The 27,420-nt window shown below is 34.8% G+C and overlaps 1 protein-coding gene across 1 annotated transcript; it reads right to left on the reverse strand.

Moving 5' to 3' along the window:
- Positions 1–9,790: 9,790 nt before the first annotated feature.
- On the reverse strand, positions 9,791–26,880 carry LOC117321648 (UBX domain-containing protein 4-like). The gene is made up of 12 exons (XM_033876154.1): positions 26,721–26,880; positions 24,182–24,287; positions 22,794–22,822; positions 22,392–22,510; positions 21,971–22,107; positions 17,174–17,228; positions 16,778–16,947; positions 16,291–16,413; positions 15,775–15,877; positions 15,256–15,378; positions 13,097–13,314; positions 9,791–11,346 (listed from the first exon to the last, which is right to left on the reverse strand). The coding sequence occupies exons 1-12, from the start codon at positions 26,800–26,802 to the stop codon at positions 11,229–11,231; spliced, it is 1,383 nt and encodes a 460-aa protein (XP_033732045.1). The 5' UTR covers positions 26,803–26,880; the 3' UTR covers positions 9,791–11,228.
- Between the last annotated feature and the right edge of the window lie 540 nt (positions 26,881–27,420).

Raw genomic sequence — 27,420 nt, forward strand, 5'->3', positions numbered from 1 at the left:
CACACCAAGTGGACGACAGGTAATGATAATATCAGCTCTTGCAGCCGACAAAAGCTTGGGCACTATAACGATCGAGGCTACATCGCCTCATCCTCTGCGCGTCATCACTGGGGAGAGACTAGCCAGCTACAACGAGAGAACGCCGAATGGATTGGTGTAATGTCCTTCTGGTAAAAAGCTTTAAAGTAAAAATTAACAACCCGGCCTCTAGGTCTGGTAATCAGTGTGTGTATTGATGTGTCGCTGTAACATAAGGGGAAAGCGAGGTTGAAGTGCCTCCTGCTAATATCGATACAAAGATGGGTCGTGTACTGGGAACAAGCTCGGTGCTAATGACATTTTTTGAACAGGCAGTTTCTAGGTTACCCACATTATTAAAGAAGATATATCTCTCATGATTAAATCCCGGCCAAGAACAATATAACGATATTTTCGCCTGATATCTGATTCAGTATAATCTCCGACCTAAGTAGATCGACTAGTAATTGTTGGGAAATAAACGTTTTACAGAATAATTGGCAATTATCTATTAGCAGAGAATCCTACTGAGTGATGTTGGTGAGAAAAGGTGTCATAAAAGTGCCAACACATTCATAGGGATTCATTATTATTGCGAACATGTTTCATCAATGTACAAACGTAACTTTTCTCACTCTCATTTCCTTTTTTTGAAATTTTATGTTATCTTTTTTCAAGAGCTATTAAATCTTACTTTGATTTTTGACTACATACTAAAATGTTCCATCGTTTTTATAAATCCATTTTATTTATGGATGAATTTGCATCTGATACAGCTTTATTATCGCAATAATAAAACTATTAAATACCATTCTAGCAATTAATAACCTTCAATCGATAGTGCATGTTTGAGTCTATATTTTGTAAAAACTGCACGTGAGTTTCTATCACCTTTGAACACCATTTTGCATTTAATGGTATGAAAATCTTTCTTCTTGGAATGTTTGTAAGGATTCCTTAGCAATACAACCTGTTGTCACACGTGAATCAATAAAACGAAAAATAGCCATTTGTTCTTGGGAAATACATGCTGAGTATATACGATCAATAAAAAGGGATAGTTTCTATAGATGGATAATCACTATTGATTTAATCAGGCGTCATAAACAATCTAAAAAATATCAGCATGAAAACAGCTTTGATTCTACAACAACTAGAGAATGATTTAAAACACAGGGTACAAAGATGGTTATTACGCTGATGTTCAGTCTCCGCGTAGATGGTAATGAAATTTGATATCAATTCATTGCAGAGAAAGTCACGCATTTCTGTTATTGTAAATGGAAGTCACAATACAAATTAACTCACTGACGCTAAAGTCCTAATTAGGATATTTACTCGGATATTTTATTCGAGAGAACGACACCATATCGGGTGATAATAGAACAGTAGGATAGCGCAAAGCCTTAATATCAGCGCTCAAAGCAGTTGGAATCAAATAAACATAATTTCAAAACTAAACGGAGCAGCAGAAAGGTAAAGGTTTCTTGCATAAAAAAGTGGAAAACACGAAATCCTTGTCCACGTGTACAAACTCTTTACAATGGTGATGGGGCCGGGACATTATCACTAATATTTCAAATATCTGCCTTTTATCGTCTGTACATACGTGACAGAATACATAAAACCGGCAAAACGCTTTTCTATCCTATCTACCTAAGTAGACAGATCCCTCATCCGGAGAACATTGGCCCAAGAGCGTGGTTTTCCCATCATCATTGTTGTAACAATGCTGATACAATACACTTATAGCACTAAGTTTATCACCTTTCCTGTTTCCAATTGTGCTGATTGAAGTAATTGTATTTTGCTTTCCGCATTTAGTTTCCATTCATTTTGCTCGCATCGTTGGAAAATGTTCTATGTACTAATTATAACTCGGTAATTATTATATAAAACACTATATTTTGAACATATGTATTTAGTCTTCGCACTGGAAAGCAATATTTTCAGATGCCGATTCAGTTTAAATTGTTTACCAGATATGTTAAGGTATTCTGGTCTATTGGGATATTCATTGGTAATCTATGGAGATACATAAAACCCAATAGGTGTAAACAAAACACCTAGAGGTAGAAACTGATTGTTGAAACAAATAGACAACACATGTTAGTATAATTGTCTGTATGCGAGACAGATGTTGAAGAGGATGAAGTCTAGTTAGGAGTTACAGCCCTGTTTGTAACGGCGTGCGTCATCACAAGCCTTTCCTAACATTACTTCTTCAACATGTGGATTAACTGTATCCATAACTGTGTGTCCAGACACACGTATTATACCATTCTTACTTGTTATAAAATATTGACGCTCAGCAATTTCGTGTCTTACTGTAAGTGAAAACAATATGGAAAGGCAGTACGTGTAAACAGTATATGCAATATGCCACAGGTACATAGGTGCACGGGGGTCTGCTGGTAGACAGACGTAAATAAGTCCGAATGAATGCCTGTATAACGCATCTGTCATAGTTATGAACCAGTTTACGTCACAATGAAGTGTTTCAGCTCTTTGATGTACCTTGTAAAATGTTGTTCGACAGGGTATCTTGAGTTCTAAGATATATAACCGTCATCACTAAGAGTACTATAAACGAACTAGCAGTTGTTTCATTGTCCGACAAAACAACAGTGTGTTTTTAAAGGTATCATTGAGATGTGTGAGCTTAGCAATATGGCTACCATCGGAAAATACAGTAGGATTACAACATTTTGAATAGCATTATAAATATCTATGTGTTTTTATAACAAAATGTATACTTGTATTGCTACAACCAGGAGAAATATTAACCGGAAAGAGGACACGCTACTTTAACATAAGGTTTTAAGAAGGAGATTACAAAGTTGTCTTCTGGATAGTTCTGTCAGTAGATCATCAGATCAAGCAACTTTGCTGCAAATGAGAAGTGAAGTTCGATTCCAGCACGGGACGTCTGTTTCTCTATTAGGAAAACGGGTTGCCCTGTGCTGTTGTGGATGTGTTCCATGCGGCTGCGCACTCGTGAAAAATATCAAAATATTAGCCCAACTCGTGAAATATATTTGGTATTACTGAAGACACTGTTAGATATCCTCTATATATATTATCATTCGACGTTTGTTCTTAATACTGTTTCAGTCGTCAGATTTTCATGCTAGGTATATGTACATCGACTCATCTGGATACATGTGTCGGTATCGGGATATAGTAAACTTTCTATTCGATTGAAAATGTTGTTTCCATGAAAAGTTTACTGGCTGAAAATAAGGGATGACATTTTATCAAAAAAGTGACAAAACAAAATCAAAACTGCAGGAAATCGACATTGGAAAAATTGTTGAGAATGATCACTATGTCAACCTGAGCATAAGAAAAGAAATCTTAACAAACAAATGGGACGACTCGCACTACATATCAATTGCCCTCCAGGTACTGTACAGTAGGTCCTATTCATAGCTATTCATGTTTTGATATCATAACATTTAATATTAGGCTTAGCTGAAATGAAAAAGATTTCTGTCACATCGGTTGGCTTGTGTATCACGCCTATTTGTTAAATCATAGAACAGCTAATTATAGAACAGGAGAACTTTATGATCACTGCTAAGAATTGAACCAATGGCTTAAATATGTATAAACGTTAGTGCAACATCATGGCGACAGTCAGATTATCAACTGGCATGGAGCCTGTAAAGTAAAAAGGTAAAATAAGTATAGTGGTATGTCAGATGGGGCATATGAAGGATGATCTTTCTTTAATCAGAAAATGGAAAAGTAAGCAATATGATAATAATGAAAACAATAACATACAGGACAATGTACATGTACAATAGTCCAGGAATGGTTAGATATATGATTACTTAATGTCAGACAAATGTAAGATGTCAAAGTTACATAAGAAAAGTACAATATAACTACAATCATTCTAATAACAATTTGCACTGTAATTAAACACAATAGACGAGGGACTGGAACAACAACGATATTATAACTATTATAAATATAAGACGCCACAGTGTGGAATACAGTTATTTAGATTTAGCCGTAATAAATGTTGTTTTTTTACTAAATGCCATAACACAGCATTTTTTTTTTATTTGTTTGTAATTTTATTTCCCTTAAATACGGTACATAAAACTTGCCAACACTTATTTTTTTGGTCATTTGTAGAGGATACATTTCATTAAAATTAAGTGACTATAACTGTAGATTTTATACTCATTAAAAGATTATTTCTTCTTTTAAATAGTCAAATGGGTTTAAGATATAGAGATGCACGTGCCTTTACCGTAAACATATGATATGAGTATATGGTTACGACTTTTAAACTGTTTACTTAGGTTTATGTTTGTAAAGAATGCTACACGAGAAAGCCCAATGGAGACACATGGGTGTGAGTGACGAGTCCGTACAGAGTTATGATTACGATCGGTAACATATGCATTCGTGTAGGACCTACTTAATCAAAGGAAAGTATTTTTTTAGGATATAACGCCTGATAATATTTTCCAATAGGGATTTTGTTTTACAGATTAGTCCCTTTATTAAAATTAAGATGGGCATAGTAATACCGATGTACAAGATGTAAATAGTTTGACCTTATGACCGTATACTGTGTAAGGAAAGTTAAATTGTAAAGTGGTATTCATCTTCTAGTTTTTCACAAAAGACAAATCAGAGCAATCAAAACATATATGCTATGTCATACAATCTTTTATAATTTCTCGAATGTCTTGTATGACTACACCAAGAATATACAGCGCATAGAATCAATATACAATATACAAAGAACAGTTGCTCAGTTATGAAGACAGGTTAGGAAAAAACACCAGCACAGAAACATGAAATACCAATTACATGTATCTCATGATAAACACAATACTTCAGTCGACAAAGGACTTATATATGAATATAGAATACGAGGTCAGGTAAATATTGAGGACAACCACCTGATTATTTTTGTAGTCAAGAAACAGATACAACTGTCACTGTTCAAGAGGACATGTGATAAACATGCAAAAATGGGGGTGTTAGGTAGGGAGTGGCGATAATTCAAGGTTTGATGTTCTATCCAATATTGCTTCTAACACTTGATCGAATTGAAGATTCGGAGAATGCTGGCATTGTTACCTGAAACAGCAGATGTCTCTCCTGACAAAAGTGACATTGACACTAACATAACTTGTTGATGTCACTGTAGGAGAAACCACAAAGGTTCAACTAGTAGAAATTAACGCTTACTGTTGATAAGAATTATTCAGTTGAAAAACAAGAGGCATATGGGGCTTGTATCGCTCACCTGGTTGGATTTGACCAACCGTCAAAATAGTGTTCATGTTCAATACGTTTTATTTGTCAATCTCGAACAATGCTATATATGGTTATAGTGTTGGGATCCCAAATGCTTTAAAGCAATAACGAAGTCCGGACTCTCTAAGGGTCTGAAAGACTACAAGGATTGTTTTTACAACATGATTGTGTTTAAAGAAACAAAGTCCCTTAGGGTTTGGGAAAGACCCTGAGGCCTATTTTTACATCAGAATTGTGTTTATCCCTTAACGTCCAGTGATGCTATACATGGTTATGGGATGGAGGGTCACAGTTACCATTTATGCAAAATCTGTTCCCCAAGGATGCTTCTGACTTAATTGGGTTCAAATCCATTCATAACTTTATGGCTAGTAGCGATTTAAAGAAATTGCCTCTATTTCTCCTATTGGGCCCCGCCCGTTTGATCCCTTGGGAGTCACCATTTATGCAAAATCTGTTTCCCTTCCCCCAAGGATGCTTCTGACCAAATTGGGTTCAAATCCATTCATAACTTTATGACGAGTAGCGATTTAAAGGAATTACCTCTATTTCCCGTATTAGGCCCCGTCCCTGGGGGTCAGAATCGTCATTTATGAAAAATCTGTTTCCCTTCCCGCAAGGATGTTTCTGACCAAATTTGGTTAAAATACAGTAAGTATTTTATGACTAGTAGCGATTTAAAGCCAATATTGACGGACGACACGCCCTGGCATAAGCTCACCGGGCCTTCGGTCTAGGTGAGCTAAAAATTACATGAGGGCAATGGGTCTTAACGGTCATATGAGGTCTGAAATATTTGAGGCAAATTGACTCTTTGGCCCTGCCAATCAGCCCCTGGGGATCAATCAGGCCAAAATGTACATACTATCAAACTTTCCCTATACAAACAACACGAAAGCTTACCCCATTCCAGGGGCAAACAGGAGACTTGGGATCATGAAATTCACAATTTTAGAAAAGGACCTTAAGGTCCTTTTCTCTATGAAGAATATTTGATCCTACCTTATTAGGATCTTGAGAAAAGGATTTAAAAACGTTCAGTCAATTTGACCCTTTTTGGACCGCCCATAAGCCCCCGGGGTCAGTAAGGGCCAACGTGTACATACCATCAAACTGTCATCCTGTACAAAGAATTCTAACCAGACTGATTTAAATCCAACAGAAATTCAACTAATGATAGTCAAAAATGTGATTTCCATTTATAAACTATAGTAAAGTTTACCATTTCCCTAGGGGCAAAAGTGAGACTTCAGGGTCATGAAATTCAAAATCCTGGTAAAGCACTGTCAGACCCTTCCATCTATGAAGAGTATTTGATTCTACACTATTTGGGTCTCGAGATAATTTTTGAAATTTTAGTCAATATGACCGCTTTTTGTCCTGTCTCAGTTTCTTGGGAGCTACTGACCATAGAATTCCTAATTTTGGTTGACTTTTGGCCTTTGAAGGTGTCTGCAAAATTTCATTGAATCTGATTCAGTTGTTTCTGAGAAGTCGAAAATGTAAATTGCTTACAGACGCACGACGGACAACGCCGGACAAAAGGCGATTAGAATAATAGGTGAACTAAAAATTGTTGAATCTAATAGTGCGATACTGCAATAAACCGCCGTACCAGGAACATGTTTATACTTCCAAGAAGATTGCATGTAATGTAAAACATTTTGAAATAAAATTGTTTTACTTTTATATTCTTGAAATATTGTTTATATTTATGTATTCAAAATATATACTATTTGATACTAAAAAATGTCATTTAGCCGACAACATATTGACCTTTGTCTGCAATATCGATGACAGGCATCGGGCTAATAATTGGGCGAAAATGATAGCTGATTAAATATAATTATTTTACACCTATTAATGGACACTGAAAGAAAAGGACGGCCAAGACCTTACCTCTATAGGTTATCGGTCATGATGTATACTACAGTACGGTACTGTATGATCGATGCGACACTGTGTCAAATTGATTATACGCAATCAATTAAAAGTAGCCAGGTAAATGTTTTAACAGACACAGAAAAGCACTTGAGGAAATTACGGCAATAAATATCAACCGTTGGGCTTTGGAAATGAATTTATTGTACCCAATATGCACACTACACAACAACCTTTATGTGTATTATATATAGTGTTTATTAATTCACACCGTCAGACTCTGTCGGAGGATGTGTGGATTGTCCGTGCATGGTAATGACATTAAGGTTAGACGATATTACTTACATCGCATTGTTCTTTATCAGAGAAATATATCTTAAGCTTGGTCATACCACATGGCGGTCCAAGCAAGCTGACCAAGATAATAAACATAATCATATATGTATAAAGCATTGTGGCGTTGGAGAGAACATTATCTAATCTTATGAGAATCTAATTTAAAAATAGACATATTCTGGTGTTTGTCAATGACCTTTCAAATGAAATTATTATCCGATTTGTAATAAATCACATAGGTTTGGTTGTTTGTTCGAGGTTCCCTTGTTGATGATGAAATCATCTGATGACGGTGTCCATGGACAACAGAGCATCTCTCACACACGATGATTGGGGTTGCCATCGCCTGGTTACGACACAATAATCTACGTGTACTTAGTTGACAAGTATAAGATTCTTTATTCATTTCTTCTGATGAGCTGAGAAATTATGTTTTCTAAATCAGCGGGAGGATATTCATTGATGAAGAGCCATTTTTAGAAATCGTACATCCTTCATTTTTTTTAATTCTGTTTTGCTTTTGTTTGTTGACGATGTACGTATATATCTATATTACCTTACATTTCTTAAACAAGCACGTGCACTATACCAACCTTTAACACGAAACCTACAATAGACAGCATTAGCTTAACGATAGTTTTGAATAGCCGAGTCGAGATTTCTATGAAACTTCAACATTATATTGTCAGTTCAATGCCCTCGCTCAAGTTTGATGATCGGCCTAACACAAATGTCGTGTATGCGAGTGTTTAATCATGCTTAATGTTTATTCACAAGGAAGCAGTCGTACTCTGTAATTTCAGTCCTTGAAGTATTTCAAACTGAAGTCTGTGATATTGAATACATCAGATATCTCAATAACGCAAATAGGTCAGGGTTAACTTATTAAAGGTATGACCTATTGTATTGGAAGCGATTCAATCAATTGTTTAGTACCTCAAAGCCTAGACAATTGTACAAATTGATCGTTTGTAAATAATGATGTTTAAAGCGTTTTAGAGGTAGGAATATATTCCTTTTGCAGGTATCAAAAGAAGATTCGATGTTACTTCTGGTATGTTTTAATTCCCCTAGTGCGTTACATACAAGTTTAGGTCCATACTTGTAACCAGCTGATTTCTTTACCTTTGTTTTCGATTGATCCAAGTGAGATCATATAATTTTCCCTGTCACTCTCAAGTCTCTCATATAAATTTAAAAAAATATCATTAGTTAAATATATTCTCTTGACATAAACAAAGGATTTGAACTAAAGTTCATTAACTTACATGTGATACCCTTGTATAAATATTAAAATATATATTATTATTACAGATTCACATTGAAAGACCAATCCAATCCAATTGAAGGTATGTGCATTATTTTTTATCATCAATTTCATTCTTTATTTTGATTTGTTATAGCCCATCGACAATTAATCATCGACGGTTCTTTGTTTTGACACGTTTATTTACTGGTAACAAAGACAGGATTGATTTATTGTATTGTTTTTTTATTGCTTTTAATTGTTTTCCTTGAAAAAACTGGCGAGAATAATACAATCAAGTATTTACTTATCAAATAATATACATGAATATCCTGATTCATCAATGGTGTTGCAAAGTAAGGCAAGATGATTTTCATGAGATCCTGGTTGCGTTGTGACTCAACTTTTGGTAAATTCACATGTCATGAAAAAAATTATTTCTTAGCAGACCAGCAAAACTTGTACAGCTTGATATTTGCAACAAGATCATATTTTTGCATACAATGATATTACAGCATCTTTCATCTAGAGACAAAATATTTCAACATGTGGAATTATTATTTTCTTTTTCTTTTTTACATTTTGTATATCAATATTCATTTATAAGTTGAAGGCAAATCTTAAATATTTAGTTATATCAATTACCATTTTCTTAATTATTTACAAGTATCAAGAATGCAAGATTTTTATCATCCTATAAAGTACGCACTCCTCTAAATCTATTGTAAACATACAACACGCGTGACGTGTGAACGTATAACAGGTGTGACAAGTGAAAACACTTCTGAAACAAATTAAATCTGTAAAATAAATATGTTTTAAATGTAGAGAATGTGAAAATACATTGATTGTAATAAATAGTTTTGAAATTACAATGGTTTTTTTTGCTGCTCCAAGGTGTAGAAGATGTAATTGTGTATTGTGAGTAGATAGGCATTTGGTTCATTAGGGTCATACTGTTTTTTCCTTTTCCATTAGGTTTTGTGGCAGTGATGAAAAATAGATCAAAGTGCTATTCTGTTCTTTTTTTTCTGTTGGTGTTCTACTAATACGAAAAACAATGTCTGAATTTTATCATAACTTACACCATTACCACAGCCATGGGCTATGGAGCAACACGAGCACTGCTTTGTTACTGTATACACACCAATTTCTTTGATATTAATTTAACTAGGAAGTTTTTACTGACAATGCTGATATTTAGTCCATTTAAAACAAAAACATGAAATTAAATTAAATTTATGTCAAATATTTAATGAAATAGATTCATTATAGCAAGAAATATTTTGCTGTTGTTCTTTTAAAAAATACCCGGCCATGCTTTCTCAACAGTTCTGGTTAACAGTAAACAAACTAATACATCTACAGTTTAGATTCTAAAAATAGATTCAACTGTTACTCTGATAATGGTACCTTATCCATATTTGGAAGGTAAAATTATCACTCTGAAGTTATTAAGCATATATCATCTTAACTTACAACCTCAAACTGAAATTGTAGCATCATGGCACGGGTATTTTTGATATCGCCATAAAGGTAAATGCCAGAAAATGATACCATACTTATCAAGTAATTAGACAATTGCACATGTGAAAGGCAAATAATAATAATTCAATAAAATCATAAACTCTAAGCAACATAAATTCCTCCCAAAATGGTTTCCAACTCTCAGAACTAAGGAGGACAATAATATACTCTATCCCTTTCACACAATTTTACTTCTTTGTTAAGAATATGCATTTTTGCAGATAGGTACAAATATATTCAACTTTAAGGTCCAATTTCAAAAAAATTCCTGACCCTCATCGGACTGACATATGGTTTATACCACAGTCCCCTGTTTTAAGGGGACATTTTACATCAAATTTGATTAGAATCGTATAGGAACATGCAGTTTTAAATATTTACTCATATCTTACAAATTTGTTGCTGAGGTCAATACCCTACGTCTCCCCCCAAGAATTATCCAAATCACATTCACTCACCATTGTGGACCACCTATAGTAGTGATTTATAAAAAAAAAAAAAAAAAAAAACATGACAGATGGTGCACCAAGACATAATTTCACAGTTCCTTTGGACCACTGACTTTAAATGCATGCACCATACTATCAATACCATATACCTATACACAATGAACTTAAAGCTGTCACTCACAACTACAGTGTACCAATATGTATTCTTTTAAACTTTGTGCACACATGATTCTAAATAAAGGTTCTATCCTTAAAATTCTTAAAAAAAAATCAAACCAATTCTTGCATAACCAATAAATAAATGCGTGGTCATAATCTTTCATATTAATTTAATATCAATTTACTCTTGATAAGATACTATTAAATTTAACACAGCACTATAAAATCCTTAGAATCCTTAGGTCAACGAGTGTAATACCATACGGAATGGATATTGAAACACTGCCTCAGTCAACAAAAAATCTACAGTGTCGGAATAAAGACAATCACATCTGCTGCGTAGAGTTTCCATTCCATGTTGCATTTTCATCGTCATCATCATCCTCAATATTATGAAATCTTGTTATGTTTCCATCTTTATTACTCTGTCTTTTCTGCTGACTTCTGAAAAATCAACACAAGATATTCGTTCATATTAGATATTCGTTCATATTATCCACACATATGCTTGTAAGGTATTCTTTCATATTTCAGAATAATGTAATCCACACATCAGCTTGTGAGATAATCGCAATTATTTTACATTTCAGTATTATGTAATCCATACATCAGTTTGTGAGGTACTCCTTTACATTTCAGTATTATGTAATCCATACATCAGTTTGTGAGGTACTCCTTTACATTTCAGTATTATGTATACATCAGTTTGTGAGGTACTCCTTTACATTTCAGTATTATGTTATCCATACATCAGTTTGTGAGGTACTCCTTTATATTTCAGTATTATGTAATCCATACATCAGTTTGTGAGATAATCATATATTTCAGTATTATGTTATCCATACATCAGTTTGTGAGGTACTCCTTTACATTTCAGTATTATGTTATCCATACATCAGTTTGTGAGGTACTCCTTTATATTTCAGTATTATGTAATCCATACATCAGTTTGTGAGATAATCATATATTTCAGTATTATGTAATCCATACGTCAGTTTGTGAGGTACTCCTTTACATTTCAGTATTATGTATACATCAGTTTGTGAGGTACTCCTTTACATTTCAGTATTATGTAATCCATACATCAGTTTGTGAGGTACTCCTTTATATTTCAGTATTATGTAATCCATACATCAGTTTGTGAGGTACGCCTTTACATTTCAGTATTATGTAATCCATACATCAGTTTGTGAGGTACTCCTTTACATTTCAGTATTATGTAATCCATACATCAGTTTGTGAGGTACTCCTTTACATTTCAGTATTATGTAATCCATATATCAGTTTGTGAGGTACTCCTTTACATTTCAGTATTATATAATCCATACATCAGTTTGTGAGGTACTCCTTTATATTTCAGTATTATGTAATCCATACATCAGTTTGTGAGGTACTCCTTTATATTTCAGTATTATATAATCCAAACATCAGTTTGTGAGGTACTCCTTTACATTTCAGTATTATGTATTCCATACATCAGTTTGTGAGGTACATGTACTCCTTTACATTTCAGTATTATGTAATCCATATATCAGTTTGTGAGGTACTCCTTTACATTTCAGTATTATGTAATCCATACATCAGTTTGTGAGGTACTCCTTTACATTTCAGTATTATATAATCCATACATCAGTTTGTGAGGTACTCCTTTATATTTCAGTATTATATAATCCATACATCAGTTTGTGAGGTACTCCTTTATATTTCAATATTATGTAATCCATAAAGCAGCTTGTACGGTATCTTGATAATGCATGTTTGCATGCTGAGGATAAGGAATTTACAGAACAGCTGATCGTTTTAACGTTATGTTTGCATGCCTGATTTATAAGGTGATATATAATTTGTACATCAGTGTTAATTAACGTGTTTGCCATCTTGCTTTAGATGTTTTATTTAACGTACGTTTTTGCCCTCTGTTGCTATAGATGTTTTGTAGCTGACTTACGTGTATGCACTCTGTTGCTATAGATGTTTTGTAGCTGACTTACGTGTATGCACTCTGTTGCTATAGATGTTTTGTAGCTGACTTACGTGTATGCACTCTGTTGCTATAGATGTTTTGTAGCTGACTTACGTGTATGCACTCTGTTGCTATAGATGTTTTGTAGCTGACTTACGTGTATGCACTCTGTTGCTATAGATGTTTTAGCTGACTTACATGTACAGGAGTAGTTTTTTAAAACTGACTTACGTGTTTGCTCCCCGTTGTTGCGCCCAGCGTTGTGGTTCTGCTCTTTGCTGTTGATTTGCTTCCTGACCCGCAGGTGGTGTTGACCCTGACCCTCCAAATATCAGTGAATAAATAAAGTTCCAGAGCATCATAAATGGAGCCAGTAACATGGACAACACTCCTCCTTCACTGACTGCTCCATCCCCTCCTCCAGAAGGGGCAGATGACTGTGATCTTCTCTAAAAATAAATCAATTGCGTGAAAAAACATCTAATTCAACATTACTCTTTTTATATCTACTTCAAAATCATCTTTTTATTAAAGACTGAACGAACCATTTCATTGGTTATACCATCTATTTAAGATATACTAAAGAGAACAAGTTGTTGTCGTTTTAGCCGATATAGTATTTAAAAAAAAAAAGTTCATGGAAATCTGAGGAACCAGAAATTTCCTGTATCAAAAAGCCAACAGCCATCATTCAAACGAACTGGGGATTCAAAGGTAAATGAAATGTTCTGCATACTTATCACTTGATTACGTGGTCATTTCTGTAGGACAGTTACTCAGTTAAGAAATTGCAAAGTGACTCATTCTAGAGGAAAGTTACTCAGGGAATTGCCAAGGAACTCATTAACAGGAAAGTTACTCAGTAAGGAATTGTCATGGGATTCATTCTACAGTAATCTTACTCAGTTACTGATTGCCGAAGTATTCATTCTACAGGAAAGTTACTCAGTTACGGGATTGCTAAGGGATTTATTCTACAGGAGAACTACTCGGTAAGGGATTGCCATGGGATTTATTCTACAGTAATCTTACTCAGTTACTGATTGCCGAAGTATTCATTCTACAGGAAAGTTACTCAGTTACAGGATTGCTAAGGGATTTATTCTACAGGATAACTACTCAGTAAGGGATTCATTCTACAGGAAACTTACCCAGTTAAGGAATTGCTAAAGGATTCATTCTACAGGAAAGTTACTCAGTTAAGGAATTGCTAAGGGATTCACTCTACAGTAATCTTACTCAGTTAGGGATAGCCATGGGATTCATTCTACAGGAAAGTTACTCAGTTACTGATTGCCGAAGGATTCATTCTACAGGAAAGTTACTCAGTTAGGGAATTGCTAAGGGATTCACTCCACAGGAGAACTACTCGTTAAGGGATTCATTCTACAGGAAAGTTACTCAGTTAAGGAATTGCTAAGGGATTCACTCTACAGTAATCTTACTCAGTTAGGGATAGCCATGGGATTTATTCTACAGGAAACTTACTCAGTTAGGGATAGTCATGGGATTTATTCTACAGGAAACTACTCAGTTACTGATTGCCGAATGATTCATTCTACAGGAAACTACTCAGTTAGGGAATTGCTAAGGGATTCATTCTACAGGAAAGTTACTCAGTTAAGGAATTGCTAACGGATTCATTCTAAAGGAGAATCTACTCAGTTAGGGAATTGCTAACGGATTCATTCTACAGGAAACTACTCAGTTAGGGAATTGCTAACGGATTCATTCTAAAGGAGAACTACTCAGTTAGGGAATTGCTAACGGATTCATTCTAAAGGAGAACTACTCAGTTGGGGATTGCCATTTGATTCACTCTTCAGTAAACTTACTCATGTAGATAATTGCCAGTGGATTCATTATACAGTAATGCTACTCAGATAATTGCCAAAAGATTCATTCTAGAGTACTGTTACTCAGAGAATTGTCAAGGGAATCATTTTAAAGTGATGATATTCAATTAGGGAATTGCCAAGGGATTCATTACACAGTAAAGTTACCCATATAGGGAATTGCCAAATGATTCATTTTGCAGAGGTGCTAATAAGTTGCAGACTAATATACCAGCAGATAGAGTACTTACCCAGTAGATAGTGAAGTCAGGGCAAATATAGGCATACAACGATTTAAAGATGAACTTTTGCAATGTTTACAATGAGTAAACAAAGAAAAAGAAGGGTAAGGAAAATTCAACCTATTGTTAGTTTAGACTAAAGTATCTGAACTGAATTGGAGGTTGAGATGGGAGTTGCTAGCTTAGGTCAATTTCACAATAAATCAACAACCACTTTTACAGGGCAATCATTAACTGTAAATCACTTAAATAATCCCTAAGAAATTCCTGTCAATATCAACATTTTGTACAAGAGCAGAAAACTGTTACTTACAGTGACAGCAATGAGAACTGCTGTAGGGGCTAGGCCGAGAGACATTAGGGTTTCAGATCGGTCCTCCTCTGTGAATGATCTTTTAGGGTAGATTGTTGATACAGACATCTGATTTCCAGTTGACTGCACATAAATTAGAAGACATTCAATTAACACTCCAAGATACCATGCTCCATAACTGAACAACAATGGTCATTCATAACATAAAAAGTTGATAAAATCCCCACTTATCCTTGAATTTGGTTTATCATTTCAGGATCTTGAATCATTCTGTGAACACATTATTGGAAGATAAATAGTGGAAATCGATTAAGAAAATTTTGGAGGTAAAATTTTTCTACTCATTTGGTAAGTTTAAAATGAGTCATCATCTGTTAATTCTAATCGGATTTGACTGTAAATTTTTGTGAGTATGTTGAAACAAATAATTTAACATATAAACGTTAAAATTTCTTGTTAACAAACATGTGGCTGTTTTATAATCATTTTTTGCGAAACAAACCATCTGAATTTACTCACAGCGGTGATGAACTGATGGACGGCTTCTAGAGTATCTGAAGGGTCAAATATGTTGTTGATAGAAGACCCATCTGGTAGGCGAATCTGTAGCCTAGCCTTCTCACTGAAACCAATTAAGCCAACATCACAATGTACAGATTACATCACAATAAATGGCCTTCACCAATACCACATGTACATTAGGATCAGAGCTAGAAGCAAACCCTACATTTATTAACATTTTATTAGTTTGCTACATCAGCTCTTGATTAAATTGTTTAGACAATGATAATGAAAGATGCAAATTTTCATTTTGAATGTTTCAAGATAAAGGCAATAAGCTAAAATTATCTGTAAATGTCGTAAATTTTAGTACCTGAATTGAAAGGTAAAGCAGTAAAAAAATTTAGTCAAATGTACCAATTGTAATAATAAGTATTATATATACCCAGAAAAATAGCCTTATATTTTATCAAAACTGTCTAACTTCAGAGCCTTTATGCACATATTTTCAAAAAGGAATAATAAGCCACCAACCTTCTCTTAGAATTTTCCATGGCTGCTGCCTGCTGTTGAGCCTGTAGCTTGGTGATCTTCTTCTCCTCAGCTTCCTTATTCTGTTCCTCTTTCTTCCTCTTGTACATCTGAGCCTTCTCCTCTCTACAATAGTTAAGGGCATTCATCAGTAATAAGAATGCTTTAAAGATCTTTTCCTGTTTAATTTATTATCCACAGTCTTGTGTATCAGTATATTATCAGTAAGTATTTTTATTGTTATACTCTGATATGTATTACCCTTGGGTATTCTATACACTTTAATATACAAGTGCTCTTTCATAAATTCAGAAGTTACAGCAGCAATATTGGGTATTAGCAAAATAGTATGAGTATGATGAACTAGTGGTAATCCTGAGCAAATCCTACACATTATCATAATACCCTGTGAACAAGCAGACAAGTATCAAATACAATATAATGAATGAATTATTGCATTTTCAGCACCTTTGCCTACAGTGTTCAGTACCTATCTCTAGCAATTTGTTCTTTAATTTTCTCCCTCATTTTCTTGTTTTCTTCTCTGTCTTTTCTTATTTCCTCCTCCAGCTCTTTTCTTTGTCTGTCTTCCTGATATTGCTTTAGTGTGTGCATGTCTTTCCCCAATTTTCTTCGTTCTTCTTCTCTCAATTTGGCTTCCTTAAGAAAATTTAAGACACATTTCAACATCTCTGGATACAAATCTATGGAAAATATATTATCTGCATACAAGTTGATATTTTTAATATTAATTGCCATGATTGATGATCGATCATTTTATGGCATTTATCTATTTATACATGATAAAAGGTTTACTGAGATTGAAAACATAAAAATTTTCCCAATATAGATCACACGCTTATTCAATTAATAGACAGATTCCAACCTCGTTTTCTTTCTGTAGCTTCTCAATTCTCTTCTGCTCCATCTTTTCTTTGGCCCTAAGTTGAAAAGAAAAGCAACTGTGGTGATCAAGAACCATTCAGTTGTGTAAGACTACAAACAAAAAACTAAAATAAAAACTAGAAAATGTCTGTAAGACATTAATGCCAGAGCTGCCCCTTGACACCCCAAAACACAGTTTGGTAAGGATCGCATACATGGCATCGGGAATGGATGGGTTGCAACAGGATGGGACGGACATGGGTAACACTATATTCCCCATTTCATGGCAGGGGCATACAAAATGATCAAAGGATAAATTTTCCGAAAAAGTTAGAACTTTTTTTTTTTATTTTAATGTAATTTATGTTAATACATTCTTCTTTAGCCAAAAACCATCACATTGATGTCACCAATGCTCAATTTATGTTCAATATTGTGTTAATCAAACCATTTTATCAATCTCTAGAAATGCCTGGCATGAGTTGGTCAACATTGATGGGTTCTTGATATGTTCTAACCCTTCTTTCTTGGACCAGTTATTCCTACCAATTTCAACTGGTAAGAAATCTGGACTGTCATTTGGTCAATCAAGAATAGGAATTTAGATATTGACTAAAATGATTCTATGATTAAGCCTGACATAATCTGTATCCAGTATCTACAGGAGAGGAATAGAATTATGTTTAGATCTAATATCTAATTTCACTGAAAAAGTTAACAAACTAGAACACTGACACGTCAGAAAGGGCCCCGCTATGTGTCTGACCCTTCAGGGTAAATGTAATAATTATTGTCAGTGTTTTTCCTGCCTATATAACTGGGTGCGCCAAATGACCCCATTCTCAATGCGTTTTAGCCTGATTTTTTCCCAAAATCAACTCGAAAATTCCAAATAATTTCAACCAATCAGAAACCTCCATTTGTTACCATGGCAACAGACGGTTTCATAAGTGGTACCATTGTGTTTGGCTTCCCTAAAAACCACTATGTACCAATTTTCACCGAAATCGAACAATATAGAAATTTCAACCAATCAGAAACCTCCATTTGTTGCCATGGCAACAGACGGTTTTGTAAGTGGTACCAATTTTCACCGAAATCCTTCAACTCTTGTCAATAATTTGGCGCAAAAGAAAAAAACGGACAGACGGACAGACAGACAGACAGACAACCTGATTACTATAGGGCACCACATCTTCGATGCGGGGCCCTAATAAACCAGGGGCCAGTAGCAAGAAGCTCTCTTAAGACATAAGACCAACTTATCACTCTCTTAAATACTAAGGGCGTAACTGAAAGCTATCGTAGACAATTATAACGGTACATTTTAAGATTAACTGTACACGTCTACTTATCTCTCTCTTTGCGTTCCCTTCCATAGTTGGGATAACTAGAAGCGCTCGTAAACTCTAAGGTCTCCGTAATGTAATCTTACACCTTTCTTAGAGGATTAAGGGCGTAACTACATTCTGAACTTAAGCTAAAAATGTCCACTTAGACTAAGGCTGCACATGACCGTCTCTAAACCTCTCTTAGTACATATTCCTGCCAGCAAGAAGGAATCATGGCACTGATTTTGATGCTCAGAGAGGAAAACCGTGGTATACCGCGGAGGTTGTTCAGATATCGCCAAAATCCATTGGATTTTTTAAGTGATCAGGCAATCATAAAGAATTATCGGCTAGATAGACAGTCTGTATTTGAACTTTGCGAATTACTGCAAAATGATAGCTCAAGGTACACAAAAAGGAACATGGCTCTCCCAGTCTCTTTACAAACGATGATTGCTTTGCGGTATTACGCCAGTGGGAGCTACATGTCCGTAATTGGGGATGCGCACGGTGTCAGCAAGATGGCTGTATCTCGTGCTATACGAGATGTATCGATGATCCTTTCACGACATGCAAGATCATACATCAAATTCCCTTTGACCGATCGGGAACAAGTAAAAGTTAAGCAGAATTTCTTCAACATTCGTGTATTTCCCAATGTTCTTGGGGCTGTAGACGGCAGTTTGATTCCAATCCACACCCCATCAGATGAGGAACACCTGTATGTGTGTAGAAAGGGATTTCATTCCCTAAACATTCAAGGGATTTGTGTTGCTGACTATAGATTCCTTAATGTTGTCGCTAAATGGCCCGGATCTACCCATGATTATTTTATCTGGAATAACTGTGGACTATGTAATGCTTTTGAGACAGGTCAAATATGTAATGGCTATCTTCTTGGAGATAGTGGCTATGGTCTCAGACCATGGCTTATGACCCCAAAACTAACCCCAGTCTCACCTGCTGAAGGAGGTACAACAAAGCACATCGAACCACTCACTGTGTCATTGAGAGAACATTTGGGATATGGAAAATGAGGTTTAGATGCATATTCAAAGGTCTTACATTGTCCCCTGAACGATCAATCAGAGTTATCATGTCGACAGCAATATTGCACAATATATGCATGCAAAAACGACTGCCCTGTGAAGATCTCGATGATGATGATGGAGATGATGAAGCCAGTCAAGATGAAGATACCCAAGTACAGGGCCAACCGGATTCAGCGTCAGGAATTGCAGCTAGGGAAAACGTCATTGCAACTGTGTTTGAACATTCAGAGTAATCTTTGTGTGAACATTAATGATGTTCTGGAATATCACGAAAAGAACTAAGGAAAAGTTAAACCAATTATAATTCTTTGCATAACGTGTTTTAATAAACATTTGCATAACGTTTTAATAACAATCAAACCGTTTGGTTTCAATCATTCATAAAAAAATAACATTGTAAAAATGAAAAAGAAGTGATTGTCCTTGGAACAATATACATTACATAAAAGGTACATTGTCTATTAATTGATTTCTGAGCAAACAATGTTAACAGAACATAAAAGTATCTGCCATTTCAGTTGCTATCCCTTCTATGACTACAGCTGTCACTCCAAGCACGGCCAAGACTTTCTCTTCTAGTGGTGTCAGTGCCGGTTCCGTCATTTGTCCACTGCCTGTTCTGTTTCTCTCTTTTTCATATTTACTGGCCTTTCCCTTTACACTACTTGACCAATCTTGCCACTTCTTCTTTACGTCATCCATAGACCTGCATGCCTGGGATGAGGCGTTGATCTTTGTTGCTATCAATGTCCAGATTCTCTTCTTTTTTCGTTTGTAATACTGTCTGTAAACTTCCCCATTAATACATCCCTGTTTTTACTTACTTCTTCTACTAAAATTTCAAGCTCTGAGAGCGAGAAGTTCGGTTTTCGCGTCCGCTTACTGCTGTTTGATTTCTCCATTTTTGTCGTCTGCTTTTGTTTTTGTTACAAAACGAAAGTAAGACAGTGTCAAAAGGATGCTTTGTTATATTATTATAATCGATTAAAACGTTTGCTTGACTCGACAGGTAACTCAGTCAAAAAAACGAAGGCGGAGATTCCGGATTCCACGTATTCTTAGTTAAGTGTGACCTTACCAAAGAGAGCCCTAAGTGAGACATGCGAAAGGTTTAAGAATGCGATAAAGAGGCTTTTAGTTACCCACTTATCGAATACTTTGTTTGATCTTACCGCTCCCTTAATTCCAAACTTAAATACATTTTTCTAGTTACTGGCCCCAGGTTATTTATTAAACAAAATTACAGTTAACCTGGTTATTGCTACAAATTAAAATCAATCAGGTTATAAGATTAACCAGGTTATAAGTACAAACTTCAATGGGAAATTTATATAATTAACCAGGTTATTAGAACAAACTACAATAAGTTATATAATATTATATTCAACTTAGGTTATTAGTATAGGAGCAGTTGATGGTGATATCACGTCGGAAAACTAAGTAAGCACAAACATTTCATGTTATTAGATGATTTGTGCTGAATAAAGCCTTTTGAATAATGATAGGATTACATTCCTTTTCTAAAAGAAAAGGTAAATGACAATTTTAGACCTTTTAAATCCTTCAAACGAATTTAAATTGTTGAAGCAATCAAAGTTTCCAATTGAGAACAAGATCATTCATTGATAAGAAAATGTCAAAATTGTTTTGACTGCTAAAATCCAAAAGGGTCGATTACCTGGCATTTTGAAGCCGACCCAGGATGACCTTGACCGTTGACCTTTGAACTTGTGACCTTGAACTATGAGTTTGATCATTCTGTCAGTTAACTCTTGGTTTATTTCTTGACAACTTTGCATAATCGAATAGTGAACAGTTAAAAACAACAAAGATCCAGTATTTTCATGTTAATGTTAAAATCCAATATGGCCGCCTAACAGCCATTTTGAATCCGATTTGCATGAAATACTACACATCTGATCTAGGATGCATGAGGAATCATCAGTTCCAATTTGATACAAATCCTTCATCTCCTTCAATCATTTTTGTGCAGAAGAAAAAAAACGGACAGACGGACGGACAGACAGACGGACGGACAGACAGACGGACAACCTGATTACTATAGGGCACCCGCATCTCTCGATGCGGGGCCCTAATAACAAAGCTGTATGGCCAAAATACATATGCATCTATTTAAAACTATATAACTTTAAGCTTTATTTAATTTTACAACGATGGTGACACAATTTTGAGTTTTATTACCTGATACTAGAGTACCAGTTATATCTATACATCTTTTTATTCAGCCCTTGTTTTAGGGAACATTTATTTGATGATCTACCAATTTTTTTCCCAACCATTTCAGCTAGGATTAAACAGTCTAAATGCACTATGTACTGATACAATATAAAGTGATACAATATAAAGAAGTATAGCTATAGAGATAAATTTATATTGATAATGTATCTTAGTTACTTGTCTACTCTCTCCTCCAGTGGTGGTTTATCTACAGGTTGGGTGGCTGAGGTACTCGCCATGGAGACTGCGGCAGCTGATGCAGATGATGAAGATGATGCAGCAGGATTCTGTTTACTGATCTGCTCTTGCAACTTCTGGTTAAATCAAAGGCATATTCTCATAATAATCGAGTACATACAATATACAAATGTATTCATATTCAACTGAAATTTATGTTCATGAGCTGTACATTTATTTCTGAATTTGTGACATTTTTTTCAGACGGAAACTGAACTTTCCTTGAAATAAAGCATTACATGGTTACTATACATAAAAAATTACTTTTTGCAAAGGTGACAAGACTGTTTGATTCTCATATAAGTTCTTAAAAAGAGATAAATAATTTCTATGAGAAGGTGAGACAGATGTGCCTGTTTACCTGTTGTGCTGAGTTGATGTTCTGTACAAATGCATCTGATTCCACATGGCCTCCTGTCACCTCCAAAGGTATACCATTCAATCCGATGAAGTAAGTAGAGGGTAGAAACAATATGGGGTCTTGGGCAGAGTTAAGGCTTTGTTATTTAAAATATTATGACACTAAATCACGCAAAAACTTAGCCTATCCATCCACTACCAATTTCCTAAAGACCAGGGAGCTTAAAATATACAGTGTTAATGTGACAGGGGAGATAACTCTGATGAAATCTTGACATTTGGATACCATAGCCTTACATTGTAATGTATGATAGAAAAATAGGATTTGTATTTTTACCATTATTTTTATGATGAAATTTAACCTATGTTCATGTATAATTGATATGCTAGTTAAAAAGGATACAGATTTCTCCAAAGAATTTCCCTTCTTCACTGAAATTAAAAAAAAGGTTAGATACATATTTACCTTTTGTCGTTCTTTAGATTACAAATATTCTTCATATTGTATGCATCTATAAAAATATATTTGTATTCTATTTTCTGTAAAATATACATTACATAATAATAACAAATGATGATCATCAACTGATATTTGCTTAACCACTGAATTGATTGAACAAGATTCTATCATAAAGAGAGTCCTGCTGAATATAAGTAACACTGGCAAACTACATTGAACCATGTAATACATATATACAGTCTAATAATAAGCTTAAATAGTATATAATGATATTTTGAACTATTTCTAATCATTTTTACACTATAATAAATCAATATGTATTGAGGGCACCAGCTGGGATCAATGGGTATTTTGTTTAACTATGATGCATGGTGTTGGAGCTTTCAGCTGACCTCTGACCTTGGCCAATTTCAATATTCAAATCTGAAGGGCCAAAACATAAGCACTAAACTACCTCCATTTGGATGTTATTATCCTAAAATTCTCACAGAATTGCAGACAAATTGAATAACATGCATCTGCGCATTATGATTAATCTGTCTAAAACCTCATGAGAATTATATAATATAGGACAATAACTTCCCAAAGGCATTTTATCCTTATATTTCCATTTTAAATTAAAGTTTTTTCTTATATTAAACCTGTAACAGTGTTATCCCATTCCAAAGTCAAATTTTGCATGGTCAATGGGACCTGTTCATGTGATATTATGAGTACATGCAACCATTCATGGCCAAAAACATAGTTTGTGGAAATACACACCAAATAATCACCTTATTCTTAATATTTCAATCAATATATTCCACTGAGAGGAAACATTCAAATATTATACAACAACTACATAAATTGTGGCAAGTTACGTTGATCAGTCATATTTTATAATCCAGTAGAATGTTTTTTCATGAATATTGTTCTTCACATTACTACATCAATGGGATGTATGTGAGAGTTATGATCTGATATAACTTTCTATTTTGTTTGGTTGGCTGATAAAGTGGTGTAATAACCTAACAGGGAAAAGAGTTCCTCCATAAATGTAGATTTTCACAGAGATTGTAGAGCAGATTAGATTATAAGGATTAAGTTTGATTATAATTTTGTTTTGGAGTTATTTATTATAACACAAAACAGTTAAGTTAACTCTAATCATGAACTGATTTGCTGTCTACTTAAGAGTCAATTTTTGTGTCGTATCTCTATAACATATAAAATATATTCATGTAAATCCTTAACATGCATGCAGACTTTTGGAATGTGCCCAGCTAAATAGTCTTGTCTATCCAGTGCAGTATACATCTTCAAATACCGTAAGTATTAAGATAGAAGTTTACCTGTCTCCTTGTATCTGAATAACAATACATTTGTTGGCTTTACAGGTAGATATCACATTTTTCTCTTTCCAAATAGTATCCATCTTTTCTGTATCTTCATTTTTACCTGAAAAACAGCAATAATAAATCTACTGACATATGCTGTTGCTTAAATTTGGCTAAAAACAGACGAATTCTGCAGCAACATGCATACTTGAACTTGAGGTGTAGGATTTTTATTAACTCTTTTACCCCTATTGACAACATGACCCCTACTATGTAAACTTCGGTTAAGCTCAGAAATAGAAATATTGTGTGTGACCAGAACAAGATTCACACATTGATAAACTTAAAATAATTAACAGGTAGGTCTGCAAGTCGGGTAAAAAATGTACTTTTTGAGATTGTTACAGTGTATTTAAAACTGTCATTTATTTTTCAGAAAGTGTCATACATACTCTAAAATTACACATCAAGTATCACAAAAAATAGAAGCCACACTTCAACTTTAATTAACAAGTTAATTTGCAAGTCAGGTAAACTTGTTGAGTTTATGTTTGAGGAAAAGGAAACAAGTATATTTTTTTGTCATTGATCTTCTCTGGGATGGCAATCTGAGTGATTATTTTTTTCCAAACATAAAAGTGAACAAAAATCTTTGCAGTGCCAATTCTTGAAATTGTTTCGTTTGATATCTATTGAATAAACATGTAATATGGAAAATGTGTAAAAACGTGTGAAAGGCATCATTTGTTGTAATTGGTGCGATTTCCAATCAAACTTGAAAGTGTTTAATACTATTTGAAAAGGAGAGAATATGTATACATACTGTATTGAACACTATGCTGTGGAAGCTGTCATTTTACCATTAGAGATATCAAAGGGGCGGGGGCGGGGGGGGGCAAAAAAAGGTGATCATTGGTTGGTGGCAGATGGGGTCGAACGATTTACCCAAAAACACCCAAAGCCACCCAAAAACTACCCAAAAACACCCAAAAACTACACAAAAACATCCAAAAACTACCCAAAAACACATGAAATTCAAGCAATAGTAATAATTCAATCGTTAATAAGGTAAATGAAAAAAAAATGCCTGGAAGATAAATGTGCGTGAATCGACAAACTACGCTAGATAATTGTCTTGCCGGTTTTATTGTATGACTGTTTGTAAGAGTTATCTCCCTCGCCGTCAAAACCCTACTCGCCGATAAGTCAACAAAAGAAGGTATCAATAGCTGTATTTGATATGTTAACATATACATATCAATTTCTAATGATGTTTTCATATAATGTGTTGATGTTGTGAGATGTTTTAAGGTGTTTTTGGGTAGTTTTTGGGTGTTTTTGGGTGTTTTTGGGTAAATCGTTCTGCCGGGCAGGATGTGCAGAACATGATGAACAACTACTCCTATACGTATATGAGGTCTTATTCCACCTGATTACATTGGTGGATATTGCGACCTCATATCCCCTCAGCGTGTTTTTCTTGTAGCTGCCAGCGCCCTGATTCTAGGGCGCGACGAAAAAAGTGTCATAAACCATCTAAAACGATAATTCATGTTAACAAATATGTGTACGCTTACTTGTTGATGAAGTATCAATCCATTTATGCACAAACTGTTGATGGACACCTCTTAAATATAATTATATCCACAATAATTCACTTGCAACCTACTGTGTTAAATATTGGGTCACTAAAACAACTTTGCTGTTCCGGTTATTATAAAATACGGAATGCAAATAAAACGGAAAACGTAGCGTAATATTTTCACAGCGTTTCGTTTGTTTCGTCTATTTCAACTCCATATTTGGATAAACCGGAAATAACCTCGAGAGGTCACAATCAAAACAAGTATGGCGGTATATACAAATGGGACCTACGTACGCTTAAACGACAAAAGAGGCTAATAATCACTGATCTTGGATATAGATATGGACACACGTTGTGTGACTTTGTGTATTTATGATAGATAAATAGAATTAGGTAGGTCAGATCATATGAAATGTGAGTAAAGATAACTTTTAAACGACTTTAATTAGGTGGGTCACAGCAACAGGTTTTATGCGCGGTGGTGATTAGAGGTTACATGACAGCCTGTCAAAAGTTTCCTGTCGTGTAAACCTCTAATATTATTGGAGTAGATGAACAACAAACGAATATCTCGGTGGTTGACACTGTTAAACAGCCAAATACAATTTGCACCATCGGAATATTGTTTATAACGACGTCGAGACATGGTGAAATTATCTTGAATACAGAAACTACAATGTGATCAACATTTAAACTTTACTCATGAAACTTACATTTTGTATGTCAACAACAGAGATATTCATTTTTTTTCACAAAAGAGACGGGACTTAATTGAGACAAAGATGCTGAATCGGTAAGGGAATTCACGGAGTAACACGAATTGATCTATACCGTATATGCTAACAGAAATATCAATACATTATGATACCGACATGATATCGTTTAGCTTTTGAAAACGTCATTCGGCTGTTTGGTTCAGAACGAAACGTCCGGGTACCTAAACATCAGTGCACTTAAATATATACTGACCTCGTACGTAAACAACGAAGAGCGCATTGTCTTGCTTGGCTTTTTGTATAGCCTGTGGTATGGAGCCAGAAAACCACTCCATTGTATCGTGTCACTATCCCCTATCAGATGCTGCAACGTGAACTCGATGATGACTCTGCTTAGTTTCGTTTCAAAAGCGGAAGCTAGAGTTAACGACTAAAAGTAAAACAGATGGGGAAAATGATTCCGGAAAATGTTAATGATTTATATACGTTGTATACACGGAATTAATTCAGAAATAAGATAGGATTTAATTGTGATCTATTTATACGTACACTTAGTCAGAATTCAGTATAGTACTGCACGTCTATATGTTTATCCACAGTATTTTTATGACAAGTACATACACTGTACGAAAAACGGACGGAAAGGCTTGGATAAAAAAAAAAAAAAAATGTTTTTGTGGAAATATGCAATGCTCAAATGAAAAGTCAGCATCTAGTGGTTGCATTAGATTTCAAGTTAACTTTTACTAACATGTAGCAAATATCTGCAGAAAGGCATCAAGACAACGTACTGTACGTAACACGAACACGAAAACGCGCTGACAAACACCTAAACAGACAAGGCAAACTCATTTACGGTATATCACTCTTTCATCATCTTCAATTTCAATTGCTGTTCACTCACATGGCACCTCTTCGGAGCAACAAAAAGGAATAAAAAAAATCAAAAAAAA

This window comes from Pecten maximus, chromosome 2 (assembly GCF_902652985.1).
Source record: "Pecten maximus chromosome 2, xPecMax1.1, whole genome shotgun sequence".
Lineage (NCBI taxonomy): Eukaryota > Metazoa > Mollusca > Bivalvia > Pectinida > Pectinidae > Pecten > Pecten maximus.